At 43.4% G+C, this 24,393-nt stretch overlaps 2 protein-coding genes across 2 annotated transcripts in view; one reads left to right on the forward strand and one right to left on the reverse strand.

The window, feature by feature from the left end:
• The window catches only part of PIGO (phosphatidylinositol glycan anchor biosynthesis class O), a 500,143-nt gene that overhangs the window by 252,848 nt on the left and 222,902 nt on the right, over positions 1-24,393 (reverse strand). The window lies entirely within an intron of this gene.
• UNC13B (unc-13 homolog B) overlaps positions 1-24,393 on the forward strand; it is a 221,834-nt gene that overhangs the window by 167,501 nt on the left and 29,940 nt on the right. The window contains exons 24-31 of the mRNA XM_075488247.1: positions 453-587; positions 1,473-1,594; positions 2,552-2,637; positions 10,291-10,417; positions 15,876-15,972; positions 16,780-16,923; positions 17,057-17,134; positions 18,126-18,203. Coding sequence (XP_075344362.1) covers positions 453-587; positions 1,473-1,594; positions 2,552-2,637; positions 10,291-10,417; positions 15,876-15,972; positions 16,780-16,923; positions 17,057-17,134; positions 18,126-18,203 — 867 coding nt within the window. The remainder of the gene's footprint in view (positions 1-452; positions 588-1,472; positions 1,595-2,551; positions 2,638-10,290; positions 10,418-15,875; positions 15,973-16,779; positions 16,924-17,056; positions 17,135-18,125; positions 18,204-24,393) is intronic.

Below are 24,393 nucleotides of genomic sequence, written 5' to 3' on the forward strand. Positions count from 1 at the left end.
TTGTATTTAAAGGCATGCGAGTGTTTGGTCTTCAGCAAGACTTTCCAGATCAGAGGTAATGTGCTCCGCTAGTCTGTTGCACGTTCTTCCAATGTTTGAAAAGATCGCTCGCTGGCTTCATAGCAAAATCCTATAAATTTAGCAGAAATTTTGTGTGCTTGGCTCAGATTATACACATATCAAGCCATATGATTTATTTATTCTGAAGAATCTTCCTTGGCACTTCAAAATCTCTTTCATGCTCCAAATGATCCTGCGGGGATGTAAGTGTTGTCACGGCTGTTTCATGCCTGGGGAGAGCGACCCATTCATGGTTTCAGGTCACTGATGGCACAAGTTGCTGAAAGCACATCCACCAAGTCCTGGGTAATTCCCAAACCAGTGACTTGTTCTTTCCCTGTTTGATTTATGAGCAGTGCTTGCTTTGACTCTCTTTGGTGTCTGCTTGCCAGGTCCAAGAGCTGCAGAGTCCACCCCGAGCCAGCCAGGTAGTGAAGGACTGTGTAAAAGCTTGCCTCAACTCCACCTATGAGTACATTTTCAACAATTGTCATGAGCTCTACAGTCGCGAGTACCAGACAGATCCTGTGAGTAGCTGATAAGCAGGCAGAAATCCAAGTTTCTGATTTTCTTAAGATAATGACAAGAATACTAAGTGATATAAAAAGCCACACAAACAAAATTATGTGACTTGTTATCTCCTGAATGCACAAAACTTGTAATCAATTAATGAGAACTAATTAGTAAGTGGAGGATGATAATTGTTTTACACTAACTAATTACAGTTCGTTTTGCCAGCCTCACCTATTTTATTTCATGAGCAGTTATTTGTGAAGGGAAGGTTTGATGCAGCTTTGAGTGAGCAAAAGCCAATTAGAGCAAATGTAGACTGATCAAGAAAACTGTGTTTAGCATAGGTAAACCTCAAGCAGTGAAATTTTACCTTGTTTTCTAGCACCCAGTGTCCTGCACTGGGCTTAGGAGGTACCTCTAGACACAAACTGTTTTCAAATCCATGAGAGCTCTACTGTCCACTCTGCAGTAGTGCACACACAATGTGGCAATGTGGATATAGTCATCAACTGAGGGGCCTAAAAAGCAGCAAGTATTTGGAACAAGCTTAGAGCAAACGATGTCTTGGCAGGTCTCCTGGGGCCTGACCTCCTCTTGGCATGGTAAATGACAAAACAGGGATTATTTGGGTTTGAGGCCACTGGTAGCAACGTAGTTTGGCATGTTACTGTGTTTTGCATTAGATAATGCAAGTTGCCAGCAGACATTAATAATTTTAAGCTCTTCAGAAGAAAGAGTCCACAGGTTGTATGATTCTGTGATTCTATATGATTCTGTGATTCTGTTATTCTGTTATTAGTGTTTAGAGTTTGTATGGTGATCTACATTTGTCAGCTTTTTCTTTCCCCTTTAAATTTACACTGGTTTTGCAATGGCTTCCTTCCCAGAACAAAAATCAGGACCTTCCTCCTGAGGAACAGGGCCCCAGCATCAGGAACCTGGATTTCTGGCCCAAGCTCATCACTTTGATAGTTTCCATCATAGAAGAGGATAAGAATTCTTATACACCAGTCCTGAATCAGTAAGAATCTTCCATGTCCTGTATGGCTAATGCTAGTCTCTGTGTGCTCTGCTTTATTTGTTAAACTGCTTTCTATCTCTTCTGTCACTTGTGTATTTATAGAAGTACTTATCTTGTCTGTCTGTCTTTCTGTCTTATCTGTCTCTGTCTGTATAAATAACTCTTTTTGATTGGGATGGAAGAGTTTCAAAAGGTTCAGTTACGATGGCGTTCGAACACAAACACCCTGATTATTACAATCCTGAACTCAGGGAGGCACCTGAAAATGGGGTGAGAGTTCTTTTGGTTTTTTCTGACGTTGAGCAGTTCTGGGATGCACATTAATGCACACAGTGGTGCCGTGGTGATAACACCTTGCGCTGTGGTTTAGGGACATGGTGTTCAGTGCAGCACTGGGACATTGCATTGGGTGGGGTTGGCACAGCACTGGAAAGGAACCTGAAACTGGTCTGTTTAACCAGTGGATGCTCCTTCAAGAGTCCCACAGGGCAGGAGAGAGGGAGATATCTGACAAAGTATTATACCCAGAGAGCTGGGTTATGCCCTAGTGATCATTGATTTAACATGGCAGGGGCACCTGAGTAGTGTTTCCTGTCAGCCTAGTAACCCTAGGGGGAAAAAAAAAAAAAAAAAGAAATATGGACAAAAAATGGGGAAAAGGTGCAAGGGCATTGAGATCACATTCCCAGAATTATCATATGCATCTCTTCCAGGAGAGACATCCAGGGCCTGGCTTTTTGAGTTAAAATCAGTCTCAACAGCAGTGTTGTTTTCAGGTTATTTAATCTGTGCCACAGAGTCCAGTCCATGATCTCCAATTTCCACCTGGTCATTTATCTAGGGTGAAGGAAGTGTCTGTAATGTTGAGCTTTTCAGCTTGTAGTTTAGCTCAGAGCTGAATAAAGGAGAACCCTTTGCTCTGATACATGCCAAAGCCTTTCCCAAATGTCCCCTCAGGTTTCCTCAGGAGCTTGCTGTTGGGAAGATCAGTGCAGAGGTGATGTGGAGTCTTTTTGCCCAGGATATGAAATATGCCATGGAAGGTAAGAAAATTCCTCGCTGCTGCCTGCTGACTTGTTGCCGATCTCTTGTTCTCCATCCATTTGGTGTAAATGAGGCTTATGCACATTAGTAGCACCGCTATTTGGAGCAGAGATTTGTAGTGGTTTGTTTGTGGACAGCTGCTTTATGGGTGAGAATTGAGGCCGAGATCTGCATGAGCTCTAGACCTGTGTCAGGCTGTGTTGCAAGCTGTTTACTGTCATCCCAGCTGGTCTGAAATCAGAAGTTCACCTTGGCCTGAGGATACGGTGGCTTAGATCAGCAGCAGCTTCTTTCTGCAGTGTACAATGGTAGAAAGGGCTGGAGAAGTAAGTGGACTCTGGGTTGTGCCATGGCTCTAGTTCCCTGGATGATACAGCGTAGACGGTCTAAGCCATTGGCAGAAATGTGCTGTTAGAACAAATCCTGCTGCAGACATCTTAATTTGGAATTAATCTTTGCATAATTCCACCAGACTCCTAGTAAAGGAGAAATTTTACTATTTCTGAAAATGAGTTAGGCATGCAGAGCCTAGCAAACTCTCGGAAAGGGATTCTGCTGCTTGCATTACTCTTCTGATGGTTAATTATAGTTTCTGAACTTTGTTGTAGTTCTATAAATTCGTTTGCACAATATAATCAGCTTCTTAACAAGGTTCAGAGAGCATCCAGCTCCCACCGGCTCTGCAGCTACGGTAGCAGTTGTTTTTCCAGTATTTTGTACGGTCAGGCTTTATGATCATCTGTAAGGTGACACTGTGATAAAACAGAAGTGCTAGTGCGGCCTACAGCATGCTAGTTGTATTCATATTCCAAAACCAAGTCAAGTTACTGCTTTTGGTCACTCACAAAATTATGCTCAATCCATATGCCCCCAGTTTGATCTAAGCTCACTTACAGGAGTGACAGCCTCTCAGGCTCTTACTTCAGACTGCTAGGAAAAAACTGCTGCCAGCTAAGAGAGTTTCCTGCATTTTGTTCTTTGGGAGCAGTCTGTGGGGTTGCTCTGTAAGTGAAGAAGACTGACTCCATCTATTTCTTAGTCTCTGTCAATGAAACAGGGGTAGAGACTGTGCTGTGGGGGGGACACCCTTTGCCAGCTCTAGGCTTGAATTCAGCAGGCTGCAGGTCTGAATGAAACGTTCTCACTTCTGTGTTGGGAACTTTTTATATACACTCGTACCCCACAGCGCCTTTGTCTTGTGAGGTCGTGTTGATGTAAGAACAGACACTGGGAAGAAGGACTAAGACCTACTAACTGTGTTGAAGAGTCTGTTTCATAGTGACTGTCACTACTTGCTCGTGCATTAGAGATAAGGCAACTGTGATAACTTCATGTTCACTTTCCCTAGAAACTGTTTGCTCCTGCAACCATTTTGGTTCCCCTTCCCATTTTGTCCTTATTTACCCCTGTGCGCTCACCCTCAGGAATTTATAATGCAGTTTGCTTTTCTATGAGTTGAAAGTGCTCTATCTTCCTCCTTTCCCAGCAGCCATAAGAACTGGATCTCTCCAGGTTTGCTTGCTGACTTTCCTAAGGTTCCCTTTCCCTGTTGCTTCCAAAATGCAGCTGCAAAAAGGCTACTGATTGTGTGTGTGAATTTGACTGTCAAAGGGGACATGACTTTGGTTTTTTTTTTTTCTCTTTTGCATTACTCTACTTGATTGCCAGTGCCCAAGTTAACTTTGCCTTCCAGGTTTTCTCTGTTTACATCTCCTACCGTGTCCCCTTTGACTCTGTCGTCCCTGATGAATCTGGGCTTTTTTTACCTTTTCCTGGCGTCCTTCTGGTCACTTGTAAGCTTCTTAAGACAAGGATTGGCATAATGTTTCCACCCGTGAGTTCATCAGTGCATATTAAATACTTGCTGAAAGAGCATCCCTCTTCAAAGTATTTCTTGGTGAGAAACGTTGACACAAAGGCAGCTGATGGACCGGGAAGGGTTTGCATTTTGATCAAAAGCTGAAAAACTGCATGGTACATGTATTTGTACTCTAGTTGTGCAAGTCCTGCAGAGGATTGAACAACGTTAGAGTCTGTGTTGGTGTGTTTCTCTTCCAAATATATATTCAAGAAATCCTCAGGGTGCAAAATTCTACTTGAGGCAAGTGTGATTCCTCACTGCTTTGCTGTCCAGAAACTTATGAAGATAATCCTTGTAACAAGCTCTACAATAATTCAATTACAGGCCTTACTACCTGTATTTTAAATACACATGATTGGATTAGCTTGCTGCATTTTTTTTTTTAAATGAGAGGAAAAAAGTGATTAAAGGAAACAGATTAAGTGATGTGAATGATGATGATTAGATTTGCTGTCCTCAGCTCTTGGCTCTGTCATTTCTTGGTTTGAGTTGCTAATTTCTCTACAAGTTTAACTACACCAAGAGTTTCATACTCCTGTCTTTGCCGGTTTGTGGAGTAATCCCTGGGTACATTTCTGGTGTTCTCCAAGATCTGTATGCATCAGGAGCTCTTTGCAACAAAAGCTAATCTGTTCTGTGGAGATATGTGCACGTGAACCCAGAGTATAACACTTGCTCCTAACTTTCTTTATGGTGTTTTCCCTTATGTTCTGTTCCCAAGTTCTGGATAACATGAGCTCATTCACCTCACCAAGTGGTAAGTTCATGCTCCTTAGTAGAGTTTATAGTTGTGAGTAGGCAAAGACTTTAATTGTTACCTGTAGTTTTAGCACTTTGGATGTAGTTGCTAATATAGGCTTTAGTGTCCTATAGTTTTATGCCAGTGATGAGCAGATCTGCAAAGATGATGTGGAAGACCATACTGCTGCTGCAGAAATGGAGGGTATGTGTTGCTTAGGAGAATCCTGTTCTGACTAGTCACTCCAGTTGTTTTTTGGTGGTACCCAATAGACTGAGCAGTTCTGGGTGAGAGCCCCTTTGCAGGGTCCCAGGCATTAAGCTGTAGATAACATCTGATGGACCATAACTGGTGGGGTCAGAGCTCCAGTTCATGTGTGGCTCTATTCCTTCCCTCCTGGCTGGGGTGATGATTGAGGACCTCTGGGCCTTTTACTCTGCAGTGGAAGTAAATTTTCTTCTAGCTTAAAGGCCATGCAATGGCTTTGGTGTAGAAAGAGCGTGGGCCTGGCTGTTTGAAACTGCCCCCTCCCTCCTTCCAGCCTGATGCTTCCACATTGCTCTGCAGTATGCAGTGTGGAAGAGAGTTGGGAGGCGCAGGTGGGAGATGGCTTCTCTGAGCTGGAGAGCAGTGCCTGGCTGTGTGACTTGTTTTCCTTTTTCCCCATGGGTGGCAGTTGACGATGCCTCTCCCAGCTGGAGCTTACCCCCATGTGTAATGTGTAGCCTATGCAGGGCAATGTATAAATATTAATTTATACCTCGATACCGTACTTAGGAGCTTCAGAACCAGAAGTTTTGCTAGCCTGTGGATGCTGCAGCACGTGTCCTTTGGGCACCTTCTGAAGAGTTAGAGTGCTAATGTGTAAAATATTCAAGTCATAAAAATGAAACACCTATTTTCTATTTTAAAATATGTTCAGCAACTGGTAGCAATAGTCACAGCAGCAGTGTGTTTGACTGCTGGAAAGCAAGTGCACTGCAGACCTATCTTATGCCTTTGTCTCCCCTAAGGAGATTCAGCTGCTGAGACACACAGCAGAAGCTCCAGGATCTACCCTGCTTGTTTTGTTTTCTCTCTCCCCCAAAGCAGTCACAGCTCAGGGCACCATGAATAGCAGACCTGGCCCTTCCCTCTGGCAAAGGCAGTACAAGACGAGGCATTGAGAAGTATCCCTTCTTCTCCATCAACACAAGAGTAAAACAGATAGGATAGATGTGTCATGTGGCCCAGACTTGGCTGTCCCAGATCATGCTACCCTGGAGTCACTGTAGCGTAGAGGATGATTTTTCCAAGTCATACAGTTAGCTCCACCTCTGGGACACTAACCAGTGCTCAGCAGCTGGATAGCCTCCTTGTGAGCCCACTGGTAACTGGATTTACTAGTTTTCTTGCTGTCCCCTGTGAAACCTCTGTGACCCAGAAAGCACAGACTCTCCGAGCAAAGAGGGCTTCTGCACTTCATTTACTAGGAAGACATTAAAAGACAGTAACAGAAAATCAATGTCATCCTTGACAGAGATGGTTCATCTTATTTTGGACGCATCAGCATTAGGAGAGTTGTAAATTGGAAGCATCTCTAATAAGAAGAGACACTGAGTAGACTTGGCAGGCAGAACTGAAATAAATCATTAACGCTTCAACAGCCTCAGTACTTATTAGAGTTTCTTTGCAGAAATTCAGGATTATTTGTGAGAAATTAACTCACAGAAGGTAGGCTCACGATCAAGAAGAAAATCCACAGATTAAGGATGTGGTGGAAGTCCTGTTCTCTGCCTGAAAAATAGTTTTGGACATGACTGTAGAAAGTGTGCTGCTAGGAAGCAGTTCCCTATTAATGCCTTAATTATATGGCCTTGGTGACCCTAAAAGCTCTTCTCCGGAGGAAGCTGTTTGCAGATCAAATCTGCTGAGGAAATGTGAGAGACTTACAGAACTCTGTGGTCTTTTTAGGATAAAAAACAGCAGTTGCTGCAAAATATCTGTGCACTCTTCCACTGTTGCTGCTGCTAAGCTCTTTAAAGCCAGCAGGTTATAAAGCAGAACAGAAATGTGCTGAGACTGATGGCTCCCATGCTTTTGACTTTACTTTTCCTAAAATGGGTTTTCAAAGTATACCTCTGGCCAATGTGTTTCTGTGTCACCTTCAAGTGCTCTTAAACATTTCGCTTTACAAAGAAAGCAGCTGATCAAAACTGTGCAGGGTCCATTGAAGGCAGATGGTATGAGCTGTTGGGGATGAGGGATTTTGGGGCTGTGTTGGCTTTCTTTGTCCTCCAGCATGTTTGAGCTGTTATAGTTCACTTTTGTCTTTTCTGTCACAAGCCCCACCTTTCTTTCGCATACGTAAGGTTCTCTTTTATGGTGGTAAGACCTCTTCTTCTTTCTTCTGCTTTCCTGTAGTTTTGTTCCCTTGGTGCCAAGCCTGTCCTTTAGTGCTTGGGTGGCTAGGTAGTCCTAGTAGCCGTCCTTGGGCTATGCTTCTGTGGCTGCTTTGCGTCTTCCTGTTCTGCAACTTAGTAGTGTTTTAAATGTCCTAAAAAACAGGAAAAGGTTTGAATTACTTGCTTTTAGTGCACTGCTTAATTTTGAGGAAATAAATCTGATTTGAGTCCTTTTTACCTCCAAGTCAGACCTTCCCTCTGCAGGAACAGCAGTTTCCCCATGCGGGAACAGCACCTGGATGGCAGCGCATATCAAAGTTAATGAAGTTATAATTGTCCATTGATTTCCTCACTCTCGCAGGAACCTAAGCGGGCACGGTTATTGCCGTGTTGGTTTCCAGTTTTAGATCTGTGGAGAGAGCTTTGCATTTTCTTCTGCAGTTGTTCCTGAGGGAGGTCAGCAGTTCAGACACTGAGTATACTCATACTTGCTTACTACTCAAGAAAGACACTAGATTTATTAATGTAAAACATGAATGGACTTTCCTTGGCTCCAATACAAGCAAATTCACTGTGGAGAGTAATGGATCATAGTACATGTGAAATAGTAGCACATGTAAAGTAATTTGTCCATCAAACCATCACCCATGGGGACTATGTCTCTCAGATATTAGGCATTTTAATTTCTTTAAAACAAAGGTTGGGTTTCTTTTTTTTGAGATTATATCTTTGTGGATCTGCTACACATGAATTGGAAGGAAATCTATATTACACTGTTACAGAGGTTTGCAGACAACTCACTGGATTGTTCCACTGCTTGGGAGTTGACAAGGATTATGGAATAATTATGCATGAAGAGTTCTTTGGTTTTTGTGCTTTCAGTTGGATAATTCATAATTTATTTGGCCTTTCTTCTTGTGCATGTTGTTGAAGCTTCAAGAGAGATGTGGAAGTTTTTTAATGTTTTGAAATAGTTGCAAGAGTTCACATTTACATGAAAATAGATGATGACATTGTAAGATAAGCTTGACTGTCAGGTACTGATTAGAAATCTGGGGCCATTTTACATCATTAAGATGTATCTTCTGCTGATGAATATCTGTCGCATGTATTGCTCATGTGTGCATATATCTACCCAGTTACTGGATACTTTTACCAAAGTCCTAGAATTAAAGCCATTCAAAGTTAAGAGAATGACTTCCACTTTTTAACATAGTTGGATCCTGTCTATACGTCAGCAGTGATGCCCTTGGAAAGTGACATCAATAATGCGGTAACCACACAAAAGGTAGGAAGAGGAGTCTGAAGTCAAATTGGGGGGGGGACGACACACGGACAACACCTGAGTCTAAGCCAAAATCATGTATGTTTTAATCTTATATCTCACACTGTAGTCATGGACTAGCAGCTTGCTGTGGTGCTAGAGTGAACAAAGAAGCCTGCCACAAATGTATTCATGCTGTTGAAGCTTGGCAGAAGAAAGAGATGGATATGGACAGGCGGCACTAGGGAGCGGTGGTGCAGAATTGGTCAGTTGATAATTCAGGACTGCAGTGCAGGCAGAAGCCAGCTGCTGAGTCCTCTTAGCATCATGAAATTATGGAATTAATTTTATTCTTTTCAAGGAGGATTCTGAAGAAAAGCAGTGCAGTAGAAGGAGTTACCTGTGTAAGCGCATGAGGGATGGCTTGGGAGAAAGCATTGAGATGCTTTTGGGAGAACTTAACGAGTAGTTTAAAAACAGGGATTGTGGGCTGATCAGAAGTGGGAGTCAACTGCTGAAAGATGGTAGTGTGGATGTAGGCTGTGAAGGGCCTTGAGAGTGAAGACATAGAACATGCATTTCTCATGAGAGAGAAGGGGGAGCAGTGGTCTAGGGAGATGAACTCTGCAGAAATGTAGGTCTGATTATGTCAAGTGCTTTAGCAGCATAGTTGTGTGGGAAGGGTTGTGTTGTGGAGGTATGTGCGTTATACAGGGAGGAACTGCATTGTCCCGACGTAGCCTGAGTACAAAAACATGATGAAACCTGGCAGGAGGAAGAGGCTCAGCAGCAGGTAGATATCTATGGGTCTCTTCAGTGGACTGTGCTCAGGAAGGCAACACAAGTGAGAAAACAGTTGCCTTCTGAAAGAGAAGTGTCATGAATTTCTCCAAACTGGGGATCAAGGAAGGCTCCAGATCCTGTGTAGCTTGTTTGAACTTGCTTGTGACTCACACTGTCAAACTCTAAAGAACTTGATTTTTTCTATTCTTGTCTCTTAGGGGATGTAGTGTAACATGTTAGTATTGCCTTTGTTTATATCCAAGAATGAACAGATTCGCTCTCCTTGATTTGTTTCCTGCAAAGATGAAATCTGGACTGTCATATGTTAAATGGAAAGGCCATAAGAGATGATCTATTTTTATTGCTTTGACAACCAAAAAGTTTTTAACAAATGGAACTATTAATTTGAGCTACAGAAATAAACTCCAGAGCCCCAACGGTCAGCCACAAAGAACCCCTGCCTTGCTGCCAAAATCCTGTGTCGTGAAGATTTTGTGGCCCTATAGGTGCTTCATCCTCAAAAGCATTGCATGCTGTGGACGTGCTTTGTAAGACCCTCCTGTGCCTGATGCAGTGATAGTGGTAAATTCAGACCTAACTGCTTTTTTTCCTTCCTTACAGAGCATGAGAAACACAGACTGTGTAAAAGTGCAGACTATATGAATTTACACTTCAAAGTGAAGTGGCTGTACAATGAATATGTTCGTGATCTGCCTGCCTTCAAGGGAAAAGTGCCTGAATATCCAGCGTGAGTGTGTTATGCCTCCTGCAGTATTCCCCACTATGCATCTCCTTGTGTTACCTTCAGGGTAGTTATTTGCTTCTCCTGTGGCTGTCTTCATGATACACCATTTCTTCACTCCTGATTTTCTGTGTTTATGTGCATGTGTGTCCTCTCCGGTGTTCTGTGCCACTGTCCCTGACACAATTCAATCCCTTGTTGTACAGTATCTCCCAAGATCTCAAAAGCTTTAGCGACAGCATGGACAGTCTTTAAGCCACTTTGTGCCTGCAGTGTGGGCTTTGGTCAATTCTTGAATAGCAGACTTCTGGATGTATGCTTACATTGTTGTGTTAATAGATACAGCTTTATCTGTACGTACTGTATGTATGTCTGTGTGTGTATGAATGTCATATGCATACACATACAACAGGATTTGTAAGTAAAGATAATGTTTTCTTTTTTTATTAAGACCAGGTGGTTAAGTTGGAAACATCTAACAAGCAGTTGCTCTTAAGCTCTTAAGCAATTGTTTGCAACTTTTATTTAACTTTAAAAGAGCAGCAGTAGATTTCAGACCTGAAGAAGGTTTATGAGCCCAAAAAGTTGTCTGAGCAACCTGGAGAGAATACTGTAGCTAGAGTCCCACACTTGGCCTAAGGCGAGAGCAGGTGTGTTGTTTCTGACCAGTGTTTAACTGGTTTTCAGAGGCTTTCAGTGATGGTTGCTGCACATCTCCTTCAAGCAGCTTTTTCCCTGTGCTTCACTGTTACCCCTCCACTGGGTTTTGAGCGTTTAACACGCTCCCCTTTTCCCCCCTCCAAATCTTTCTTGCTTCAATTTGAGCTTGTTACATCCTGTCCTACCAGCCTGGGCATGGAGAACAAATTGTTCCTGTTTTACAAGAGTAAAATGCTTTTCTCATGTGCCTTCCCAGTCTTCTGCTGGTTCCCATTTGTTGTCAGCTTTCCTTGTAAGCGACATTTACTCTCTTCTCTCCAGCTGGTCTGTGTCTGGACATAAAACACCCAGATTTAAATACTGATGTTTCATCTAGACCTTGCCTTGTATTGCCTTGCAGGCAGTGCTGCTGCTTTTGCTCGCTGGGATGATAGCAGCTTTTTTTTTTTTCCCCCCTCCCCCTTCAATGGTATTGTTGAGTAGTGATGCTTCCACAAACCAGCCCCCAGGCACCCTCAACAGACTGTCCTAGCTTTCTTCCCATCCTGTATATGACTGTTCACAGCTGTCTAAATGCAGCACTTAGCACTTGTCCCTCTTGAAAAAAAAATCTTGCTTGGACTGTGTTTCCAGTTTTGGCATTTTGAATTCTCTTCCCATCCTGCGGTGCACACAGTCCCTCAAGGCTGGTGCTAGCTGCACACTAATAAGACTTGAGGCAGTTGGCATAATTGCTTGGCTTGGGCTATGGGCCTTGCTTAACAAATCAGGTCAGCAAGAGGCATGAACTCAGTGAACAGGGTGCTGGAGTGAGTCTCAGAAGCCCCATTCTCTTTGCTGTGCCTCTGAGTCAGTGCAGTCTCAGGCAAGCCACCAGATATTCTCAGTCTCTCTTTTTCTCCTGTGTAATCAGGATAATGGTGCTCAGTTTCATTCTGCAGTCTTTTGCAGACTGTTCTGCTCTGCTGGCCTTTGTGGTAGAGCTTCAGTGCTCATGTACATTTGCAGCTGCTGGCTTTGTTATTTCACTCTTGTATTTTAGTACAATAGCCACATTGTCAGACACAGGTGATGTTTATTTCAACCATAACCTTCACCTGTCATGAAATATCCCATTGGTATCAATTACAGCAATGTGCTCTTGTCCTCTGATTTGCTTCATCACAAGTATTTTTACTTTTGAAGCTTCCTTAACAAAGGAGTCCACGCATCAGGTTTGCATATCGGTAAACTCTTCAGATGAAAGCAAATTGCTGCTGTCCAGAGAACAGATGAGTTGTCTGTCTACTCAACAGACAAGAGGCTATCCACAAACTCACTTTTCATGTTGAAACTATGAGAAACCATGTTTCTGATAGCCTTGAGATATGATTGAATAAAATGAAGGCTCCAAAGTACTGAAGCTGAAGTTTTTATGCTCCCCTTTATTTTCTGAAATTCAGCAGCAGTTTCTGAAACTGAAGTAGCAACATAGCTGGGAGTGGATCTTAAAAACTTCCTCTCTTCACTTTTTAGCTGCCAGCTAAAAGCTGTGAAGTGTCAGATTCCGAAAAACACTAGCTTTTTAGATGTGTAAAGAAGTGTTCTCTGTTTTGTTTTAATATTGATGTTAGCATGCAGCTAGTATTGTAGCTGTACTGGAGACTACCTCCTCTGGTGAGGGAAGGCATTCCTTCCTTTGAAATCCTGTCTTATTCTTCTGGCTCACTTCATCAAACATAGTATTTATCTTTTACTCTCTGAAACCCTGCCTGCCTTCTTGCTTCTGCACTTGACAAGGCCCACAGGATGTTCATTGGGTACCCACATGCATCAACACAGCAAAGGAACAAGATTAATTCACCTGTAAAGTCTGAGACCACAGGAGCCAGGCTAATGGCCAAGCTGAAATTGCAGCCTTTTGTGTTAATGTTACTGTTGTGCAACCAACAGAGGTAAACATTAATTTAGTCACAAAGCACTGCTCCCTTCCCGGCAGGCAGGACTGAGGCATATTCTGTGTAAACCTCATTTGGACAGGTTGGCTGTGCCATCTCGAGTCAGGCTGTGCTGACCCCTGCAAGCCCAGAATGTCTCTGAAGCAGCACCATGAGCCTCTGCCTTGTGTGCTGGTGCATGAGTCATTATGGTGTTTGCTTCTAGGTCAATAATTGAAGCAGACAAGGATTTGCCATATAACAACATTTTGAAACTATTTCTGCATGAAATCAGATTATTTTTATTAGTTTCTGTGATAGATAATTTTTAATATCATTTTGGTTACATTGCCTTCATAGTCCTCAGGGTCCCCCCTCACTTGCTCAGCAGCCCAAGACCTGGTAGTAAAACCCTGAAAGGGGTATTTGGCCTAAGATAACTCTAGGTTTGTGTTGCAGCTCAAGACACATTTTGGTCCTGAATGTGCCCAGGGACTGGAAGTATTTATAGATGATTTATCTCTCTTGTGTTTTCCTGCCAGACAATAAGGGACAAAGTTGAGGCTGGCTTTGCAAATGTAGTTACAGAATTTCCTGACCTGATCCAAGTGATTGACTTTGCACATAAACGTTCATATTAAACCTCTTTCTGGAGGTAGTGCATTTTTTTATTTAAGGGGGAAGGTGGTGGTAATTCCCCTCCCCACCCCCCAACAGTACCTTTTTCCTTACTACCTTTGTTTAGACAATTTGATAAGACAATAAAATACCTGTGCACTTGATTTTATATATCAACATATGGTAGCCATAAAAATGGGCAATGACTGTTGTCACAGTGAACAGCCCTTTCTTATGAATATGGTGCAATAACTAAGGATGAATGATAATCAGGAAGTAGTTCTACTTCTCAGAGCAAAAATGTGGCTTCTGGCACAAACAACTAATCCTCCCTGTACATGGACCTATGACATGTGAAGCAGTCAGCAGCTTGCAGCCTGGGAACTGTGAAAGAGGTAGAAGATGTGTAGTTGCTTCCTTGTAAACTGCCTGAGTTCTCTTCTAAGGATTGAGCTGTCACTTTAAAATATGCTATTGTAATTAATAACAAAATGTTGAAAGCTTGAGAAACTTGCAGCAGACTCTGAAATATGGTAACTTTTAGGAGCCCAAAGTGCCATTCGAAAGGAATTTCTCCAGAACACAGGAAGCCCATATGTCTGCGACAATGTTCCACTGCTGCTGTCTATATTAAATAGGGCTGCACAGACAGGTTGCTGTTGGCATTTAACACTGTGTCAATTACAATTTCCAGTATTAGCATTGATGTGCTTTATATTTCAAAGTGTAGAGAGTATTTAAGGCTATCTAGTATGCTCTGTCTGTGAATTTGCTCTTGATCTCCCTCTCATGTCTGGCACATGCTTTCATGTTCTTTGCAAACTCAGCCCATAATTAGCACAATCTCTATGAATACAGCTGCCTGTTTAGAGGAGGCTGTACTCTGTGAAGCTCATATAATAATCTTTTGTATGGACTGAAATCACGCATGGGCACTTTTTTCCCATATTTGTGAATGCTGTTCAGTAATATTTGAAATTAAGATTTGCTTCAGCTGCGGTATGTTGGCACACAACAAATCCTAGACAGACATTTAAATAAAACTGTAAGTGCTGTGTTGTTGCTTAAACACAGATGACCACCCCACTCCCCACCCCCACTTTTGTACTACGTTGATATGTCCCACAGAGCAGAGAACAGAGGGATGACCAGCTGTAAGATCCCATCACTGAAGCTGCTTCTCACCTTGCCTATTTGGCCAAGGTGGGGTTGTGTAGAAGCCTTTTGTTCAGTGCAGGATGTAGCTCCAGACACCACTTCATGTAAGGCATCTCCCTGAGATACAGCAGTGGCTGTTTCAACAGCTTCTTGGATTCTGCTCTACCATTTTGCTTATCCTCTTAAGTGAGGAGAAGGAACAGAGATGAACTTTGCTGTCCTGCTTCTAGGACCTGCCTGGTTTGGAGACTTGACCATGCTCCAAGGCTGTTGGTCCAGCACTTAACATGAACTAAGTCTGTGCTTCTTTAAAAGAAAACAATGAAGAGCTGCTTACAGGGCTGGCCAGCTTCCTGCAAGCCCTAGCAGATGTGCCGTGCTATCACTAGAAGTTAATCTTACTCAAGCATCTTCACAGTGAGATCAGCAGCCCGTAGAAATCGGAGGGTGTTCTAGAGAAGGCCTGGGGAAAGGGAGAGCAGGATCAAAGAGGAGAAAATGTCTAGCCTTGATTCTCCCTCCTGGCACTCCAGAAATATGTCTGTATCTGCAGATAAAGTGGCTGAAGGGCCCTGGAAAACAGGCACTTCTTTTCCTTCCTTTATACTCATTTGCAGCTCTTACGTGAAAGATGGTAGACCCAAATGGGCAGCAGGACAGTGTGCCGTCTCCCTTAGCATGCAGAGAGAGTGGTATTGGAGGTCTCCCTTGTCCTGTCTGGTACATGGGTGAAAGGGGAAGAAAAGGCAAAATGGTCTGAGATGATGCAAAGTTAAAGGTGGTGCTCAAGGGGAAAAAAGGGAAAGGTACAAAGAAAGAGGAAAGACAGGGGAGAAGGACAGAACCAGCACAGGACCAACAATTTGCAGAGACTGGGCTGGGCTGTGTTCTGCTTGTCCAGCCCAAGTGATGGTACAGCCCCTGCTCACTGGTAGCTTGTGTACAGGTAGGAGTATTTTTGGGAACTTCGGCTGCACATGCAGATAACAACATTCAAACATCTAACAGTGGCAAGCTTTCACAAGGCTTGCTGAAACAGCAGCACTGTCTGAGTCTTATTGGGGTGCTCTGTTTCTTGCTGTAATTCTCTGTCTTTCCTGTCCCTCCTGCAGGTGGTTTGAGCAGTTTGTGATGCAGTGGCTGGATGAAAATGAAGATGTTTCCTTAGAATTCCTGCATGGTGCTCTGGAGAGAGATAAAAAAGATGGGGTATGTAGGTCACTCTGAGTGGAGGCCTTGGTGCTACATCCTTCAGTGCCCAGAATCAAACACCACCACTGTAAATTCAGCTGTCATACAAATAGAGGATGCAGCCCTTTTTGCTTGCTAAACAACTGGGAAACTTGTTTGTTTTAGGACTTTTCTCTACAGGTCACAGAGAGCTGTTTAATAGCAAGGTGCATATCACTCATTTATGTCTGTTCTGTTCTGCTGCTGTTAATCTGTCAGCCAGTGGCTTGGTGCTCTCTCATCTCTCTGTGCTTGTGAGAGGCAATTGAAATATAAGGCACTTTGCATGTACTCAGTCATGCAGTGAGAATGTGACCTTAATCCACTGACAGAGTAATCTTATTAATTTGCTCAGTATTCCTGATGGAGAACAAGAGCCTTCCCATTTGTTCAGTGACTGTTGGCGCTGTAGTCTGTGATGCTAATGTAAGCATTCTCTTTAATATCTAAATTTTAAGAAAATCTAAAAAAAGCTCCTCACTCTCTCCTTCTTTCCTCATTAACTGACAGGCAAGCCATGCATTTCATTAAAGATCTCAGCATCATGATATGTTTCCTTGGTGCTTGTCATGTCATAATTGGTGAAGGATAGTAAACTTATAACCCAAGAGAATTGGCTATTTAGCTGCTCTGGGCCTTTTGGAGAGCTTTTGACTAATTCTGAAGAAGACACAGGTTTTGGTAAAGATGTCCTGCCTTCAATACGGCAGACGATGGAGACACCCATGAAAAGGGTGTATTTCAGATCTTCCCATTTGAGAATGACTCTTTGTACTTCTGTTTTAGTTCCAGCAAACATCCGAGCATGCTCTGTTCTCTTGCTCAGTGGTGGACGTCTTCACTCAGCTTAATCAGAGCTTTGAGATCATTAAGAAGCTGGAGTGCCCAGACCCTGTCATTGTTGCTCATTATAATAGGAGGTTCGCTAAGGTAATACCCTCAACATCCAGCTGTTTATCTTCCCTTAGTGGGATGCAAAACAGTGTGATTTTTTGGTTTATTTCCTGGATTCCTCCTGCAATGATAGAGGACAAGTAACAGTGCTCACATCTTGTCTTCACAGACTATTGGGAAAGTGCTGATGCAGTATGCTGACATCCTCTCCAAGAGCTTCCAATCCTACTGTTCCAAGGAGAAGCTGGTGAGTTGTGCTGAGCTTCTCTCCTGCCCTGAGGAATCACATAATTGTCCTGATGAAACCAAGTTTTTCACATTGCACCTGACTGTGTCGATGGTGTAAATATTTTCAGTATTGTTTTTATCATAATTCGTATGCTTTTGCAGATCGAATTCTGGCTTGGCCATAAAATAAAACTAGGTCCTGAAGATGATCTGCAGGGCTTGGAGGCTGTCAGGTCCCCTTGAAATTAACTTCCACTCTGCCTGTCTGGGTTGTGTGTCACAGAGGTGATTAAAAAAAAAAAAAATGGGCACAGATTGCTCTGTAGATCTGGTACTCAGCAGCACTCTTGGTTTACTGTTGTCTCCATCTAATTATCTTGCTGTTTAATCCTGAATTCAGTAAAATTCTGCATATTAAATAAAACAGGGCCTTACATTTTTAAACTCTGGGTCTGTCCCGAGCTGGTGTTGCTATCTCCCACACCTGTACTGGGGATGTAACTGCAGAGGGAAGAGTCTATTGCTCAGGCTGCCCTTGACTGTTGCTCGCAGGCTTGGCCTGGCCCAGATGTGTCTCTGAATGCAGCTTTGGCTAGCAGTTCCCCTTCTGATCTGGGATGTACACCATTCACAATAGTACATTGCAGCATTAGGAGGCTGAAGGTGACCCAGCTTGGACTCTTGCAGGGCATGGCAGGAGCTGCAGAGTTGGGCCTTGTCCTGGCACCGATTTCTTGTCAGCTCGTTCTCTGTGATAAAGCTGAGGAAAATACAACAGCAGAGATCTCCCTGCTCTGGGTTTTCTGGAACTGGCCATCCCATTTCAAGCTGGACTAAGGAATGACTTGTCTTTTTTAGGTTTGAGTGCTGAAATCTGTGCATGCCCTACCTCCTCCTGGACTCTCAGATCTGGTGGTACTTGGGGAAGGGTGTTGAGGCACAGACTGTAGCACTGGTGAAAATGTGTTGGCATCCTGAGCAGTAACAGGAACCTGCTTTTGTCCCTTCAGCCCTGCATCCTGATGAATAACATCCAACAGCTGAGGGTGCAGCTAGAGAAGATGTTTGAAGCCATGGGTGGTAAAGAGGTAAGAGTGCTAAGAGACTGAGTATTACTCATTCCTACTGCCCTGTTACTAAGGTATTTGCATCATACTGGTACTTGCAGACTGCAATCATAAGGAGAGCCTCAAGACAGCTGGCAGGATAAGAAGTGTGAGGGGACAGCCATGCCTGAACACTTTTCAACAAAATTTATCATAAGATGCAGGAGCGAGTGTTCTGAGGCACAGAATAGCGTGGAGGAGGAAAGAGAAGGATATGTAGTGTGCTCATGTGGGCTGGATGTGGGCATGGCTGGTGGTTTCACAGCTCTGAAGACAGACAGATAGGTCTGAGAACTGTTGACATCAAGTCATTTTATGTGGCATATAAATGTGGGGACAGTACTTTTGGCATTAAATGTCCAATATCTAATATATTGCAAACATGCAAGTAAGAGTTCTGTACTCATGCTTTGTTGGATACTCAGATGTGTCCATGAATATAAATACCTTAGGTTTTGTTCTTTGTTCTGAGATTGCCATTTTTACAGAAATAAGGTTTTCCTCCCCCAGATCACTGTGTCTGTTCTGATGTAATCCGTGTATCTGTTTTTTTCTCTTCTTTTTTCATTGCTTTTCAAGATTCGGGAAGATGAAGAAAAGGCTGCTGATACTGATGTTAGGAAAAAATTATTTTCAAAGCCTAAGTGTATTCTCTTTGGTTGTGTTGTGGTAGAACCCGTGCTATGACCTGTATGCCAAGAGGAAAGGCAGCTTTGCTGATGGGCAGCTCAGTTTTTGCCTGTATTGCTGTTTCAAATCTTTCTTGTGTTCAGTGGCAGAATTCTATGAAGGGGCAAAAATCTCAACGAATAGATTTACCCCACAAGGCAAGGAAAACTGCTGTCATTCTTTCACATGTGATCTCAACAATCCTAATTTCTGAGCCCTACATCAAGAACTAGAATTATATGCTCCCAGCTGTAATAGCAGTGGTAGCTAAATGCTCATTTTTCAGGAAAAAACAAACTTGTGATGAAACATTTGTGAAGTGGTTTATAAAGTTTTAATCCATGTGCACTTAATTTCCCTTAAGGAATCAGTTTGCTACTTTTTTCCATAGCAGTGGCCATTAAGTAGGATTTCCCTATATTTCAAATTGAAAATACCACCTGATAGTGTGTTAAACAAGGGGAGAAAAAAAAGTGTTTATTAACACTGTTGGCTGCTTTTCCTAGCCTAGACCTCCTCTCTGCATTCTGCCCTTTAAAACCTTCCTCAGGAGGTATAGGTAAGGTGGAACACAGGTGATTAATCCACTCTATCCCCTGCACTGTGGAATCAAAAGAAAAAAAAAGGAGAGGAGCCCAGACTGTGAGCAATAAACACACAGGAAGAAACCACGCAAACATGCTAGGAAGCTGGTTTTTGGAAGTTATTTCTTTTCTTTTCTTTTCTTTTCAAATGCTGCTTGTCCACTTCATTAGGCTGCCACTGATCACCAGAAATAAATCGTGCTGTGTTAGGTGCCTGCATTATTTGCTGTCCCCAGGGGTTTCCGTCTTGGTGACTATGTAGTACTTTGCTTCTTGACTTGAAACCTGCCAGGTCCTCTGTTTCACTAGAGTTAGACAAGGTCTTGTCCTAGTTTGAGTACTCCTTTTTCTGATGTAGATTGAACCTGGCTGGTGAGTAACAATTGGCAAGACAACAGCTTTGAAAATAGAACATGTAGACAAACATGCTCCTGGAAATGCATCTATGGGTTTTATCCTCTCCTTCAGGAAGGGCAGTTCTTACTTTCTGTGACAGATTTGACTTATATTCATCTATACATCACTCACAGAGTAGCTTGCACAAACGTAAGCATTGTCCTGACTTCTCTATCCAAAAAGGAACTGCTTCCTTGGGGGAATAAGAAAGTAGCATAGTGATATGTTCTGGTCATCTTGAACTGTTCACCTTTTTGTGTTCTCAAAGATGATGTTGAGCACTAGGTACCAAATATTCCATTGTTCCTGTGGCAGGTATGTTAGATGTACCATGTGTGAAGCCAGAACCTGGGGATTGGTTTCAATTACTGTGTACTTGTGGCCACATCTGCTTCTGATTCACAGATCCATCTCCATCTACAGCTGTAGCACTGCACAACTCTGGAAAGCCTTGAATCATAGAATCATTTAGGTTGGAAAAGACCTTTAAGATCATCAAGTCCAACCATTAACCTAGCACTGCCAAGTCCACCACTAAACCATGTCCCTCAGCACCACATTTACACGTCTTTTAAATACCTCCAGGGATGGTAACTCCACACTTTCCTGGGCAGCCTGTTCCAATGCTTGGCAACCCTTTTGGAGAAGAAATTGTTTCCTAATATCCAATCTAAACCTATCTGAGGCACTATCTGAGGCCATTTCCTCTTGTCCTATCACTTGTTACCTGGGAGAAGAGACCGACCCCACCTCTCTACAACCTCCTTTCAGGTAGTTGTAGAGAGCCATAAGGTCTCCCCTCAGCCTCCTTTTCTCCAGGCTGAACAACCCCAGTTCCCTCAGCCGCTCCCCATCAGACTTGTGCTCCAGACCTTCACCAGCTTCGTTGCCCTCTGGACACGCTCCAGCACCTCAATGTCTCTCTTGTAGTGGGGGGCCCAAAACTGAACACAGTATTCGAGGTGCGGCCTCACCAGTGCCGAGTACAGGGGACGATCACTGCCTTAGTCCTGCTGGCCACACTATGTCTGATACAAGCCAGGATGCTCTTGGCCTTCTTGGCCACCTGGGCACACTGCTGGCTCATATTCAGCCAGCTGTTGACCAACACCCCCAGGTCCTTTTCCACCAGGCAGCTTTCCAGCCACTCTTCCCCAAGCCTGTAGCGTTGCATGGGGTTGTTGTGACCCAAGTGCAGGACCCGGCACTTGGCCTTGTTGAACCTCCCACAATTGGCCTTGGCCCATCGATCCAGCCTGTCCAGGTCCCTCTGCAGAGCCTTCCTGCCCTCAAGCAGATCAACACTGCTGCCTGACTTGGTGTTGTCTGCAAACTTAGTGAGGGTGCACTTGATCCCCTCGTCCAGATAATTGATAGAGACATTAAACAGGACTGGCCCCAGTACTGAGCCCTGGGGAACACCGCTTGTGACCGGCCGCCAACTGGAGTAAACTCCATTCACCACAATTCATAGGGCCTGGCCATCCAGCCAGTTTTTTACCCAGTGAAGTGTACGCCCGTCCAAGCCATGAGCAGCCAGCTTCTCCAGGAGAATGCTGTGGGAAACGGTGTCAAAGGCTGCTGCCTACCTAGCTACCAGAAATACTGCTGCTACTTAGTGCTCTTTGCCAGTGCATCCAAAACACACTCCTGCAGAAATCCATATCACTTACTTCCTTTTGCAGCAAGGGAAATGAAGGGACAGGGCTCACCTATAGTCACCCTGGAGTGTAATGGCATAACATGGAACAGAAGTGCTTGCCCAGTGCTATTTCTTGAGATTGGGCTCCTTGATATAGTGCTTTCCTTTACTTTTTTCCTCCAAATGAGGAATGGTGCCTTTGCCCCCACTTCTGTTATTCTTCTTCCAACTGTAGTACTCAGAAGGCACAAAACAGGGCAAAAATTGCCCAGCATCTCTAGGTTTAATGTGTTGACATCATGTGGTCTGTGAACATTACTAGTCAGAAACAAGGACAGCAGCAGAGCTTTAGAGAGCTCTCTATGGAGGGATGCTCTTGGGTCTGTGCTTGAGATCTCAAGGCATATATATATACACACACAGAGAGAAAGAAGTATCTTAAATGATTTTTAGGATTTATAATTAATACTTTTGTTTCCCCTCTGAGCTGTGTTGATCTCACAGGACCAAAACAGCTTCACTGTGGCTCAGTAACATTCTCAGACATTCCTGAAGCATGTTTTGGAAAGGTAACATTTATGGAGTGACAGGTAGCATTAAAAGGATAACGAACAGTGGAATAGGGGGGGTGAGTCCTGGATAGAAATTGGGTATATGAATACCTTTTGAAACCTTTGGTTCCTCTGAATCACCTCCAATACACCCACGGAATGGAGATGGTAATTTAGGTCTGTGCTAAAGTGGACTGTGTAGATTCATTGCTAGTGTTTGCCTGAACTTGGCCCCATTTATTTAATTGTTCATACATTATTTAATAAAACCTAATGTGACCTGCATTTTCTACCCACCTCTGCAGTTTTTCTGCAGAATTCAGCCTACTCTGTGTGCTCTCCCTGGCACCAGAATAAGCCTTTCTCATTTTGCTTGAGAGAGATGGCTTTCTGCAGTCCATTGTTTTACTTAACTTTTCATGAGTTATGAACTCATGGCACTGAAATTAAAAGGTGCTCTACTGCATTGCCCACTACCTAGTCTAAAACACTTTTGCACTTCTTTTTTTCCAAAGTCAAGCATGTGGGGTGAATATCAGAGACAAGCATTGCCTAGGGAACCCAAAGAATTAGCTGCTGAGTAGCAGCAGATTGTCATCATACAGTTTTCGTGCCTTTGGTTTCAAGCTAATCTGTAAAATTAATGCTTCAGGAAACTCTTCTCTTAATGTTCAGCCAGGGTTAGCCCACATTTTAAATCCTAAATTAGCCACCTGAATAACAAATTGCAGGACAACTTAGAAATGGCCAAGACTTGATAGGAATGTTCTCAAAGGATTTGTGGTATCTACTGATTGCTCCTCTTTAGCATCCCATGTGCCATAGCTAAGGCCACCCTAGTATTTGAGAATCTGGCAGCTGTTCGGATTCAGTGCTCCAGGGTCCTTACTCTTGCATCCTGTAGGAAAGTAGGGAGATGTGGGAAAATTCAGTGCAAGCGAGACCCTAAAGGGAGGTTGGATCTGTTGAGCTCGCTGTCTCACAGTCACCTCTGCAGAGGGGAGCTCCCACGTGCTAGTGGAGGGGGGCAGAACAAAAACCAGCAACTTCAAGCTGGAGCCAGATGAACTCTATAACGTGCATAAAGCTAAAATAGGTCAGCAGGGCAAAATTCTCTAGCTGCTGATATGTCAGATCAGACCTGATGATTTCACAGGTTCTCTGGCTTTAAGATGTGAATTGATTAACATCTTCAACCTTCTAGAAAGCAAGAGCTATATTTCTCCAGCTACAGAGGAGCATTCCAGTTCTGATCACTCGTGCTTCACCAGTGTGTGTAGAAACTGAAGAACTAACGACATCTCTTGGAAAACTTGGAAGGTCATCACAGCAAATTCTTAGACTCATGGATTCTATTTCATTAATGAGAGAGATGATGATGATCAATGTAAACTGAAGTTTATAGCACTATGCTATAAATGCCACCATTCAGATTAGCAGAGAACTTGAGGTTCCAGCCCTGTATGTGCCTGGATGAGACTTTGAGGCCTGGATTTTCTGAAGTGCTAAGTCCCAAATCTTTGCAGGAAATTAACAGGGCCCTGCTTTCTTCCCTGAAATGTAAATATAGGGTTACCTCTTCCCTCTTTGCATGCACCTCAGTTTTCTGTATCACACATTTAGTCTCAAACACAGAACTATGGCCATGCCAGCCACTATTTCCACTGGAATTGGATCATTTGCTGAGAGATCAGAAGCCACCTCACTGTGGGTACTGTCCCGTATTTTGCACAGAGACTTTTCATTAGCTTTCTTCCTCTGAATCATCTCAGATACACCCACAGAATGGAGATCACAAGGCTGCTGAGCTCCAGCTTCCGATAGAAGTGGTCTGGATCTGACATATGGCAGTGACCCAGCTGCCTAATACTGCTTTCTGCTTTACCAGCCAGATTTATCATGCAGTCCAAGTAGCATTTCCTGCTATCAGTGATAGCTGATGTGCTTAGAATTCATTGGCTGAGCAGCAACAGCAAAATGTACGCTGTTTCATTTGAGCGCTGTTATCAGTGCTTCACCATACTGGCGAAGAACAGTTTTCAGTTATATCACATGCTACAGGGACTCAACTGCTGTGTAATTTATATATTTGAAACAGTAGTACACACCTATCACCACCTTCCTAATGGACTTAAATCACACTCAGGTAATTCCCTGAAATTTGCTTTCAAGCCAAAGCATGCCAATGGCTAAGCATTAACAATCAGTAATGTATTATGTGGACTCCTCCTTCCACAGTAGCAGTTGCTCAGAAGACAACAGGGCAAGTCAGCCTTTCTAGGAGGACTTGGTGGATACTGTACCATCAGGGCTTACCACCAGGGCTTCCT

The sequence above is a fragment of the Mycteria americana genome, chromosome Z, assembly GCF_035582795.1.
Source record: "Mycteria americana isolate JAX WOST 10 ecotype Jacksonville Zoo and Gardens chromosome Z, USCA_MyAme_1.0, whole genome shotgun sequence".
NCBI lineage: Eukaryota > Metazoa > Chordata > Aves > Ciconiiformes > Ciconiidae > Mycteria > Mycteria americana.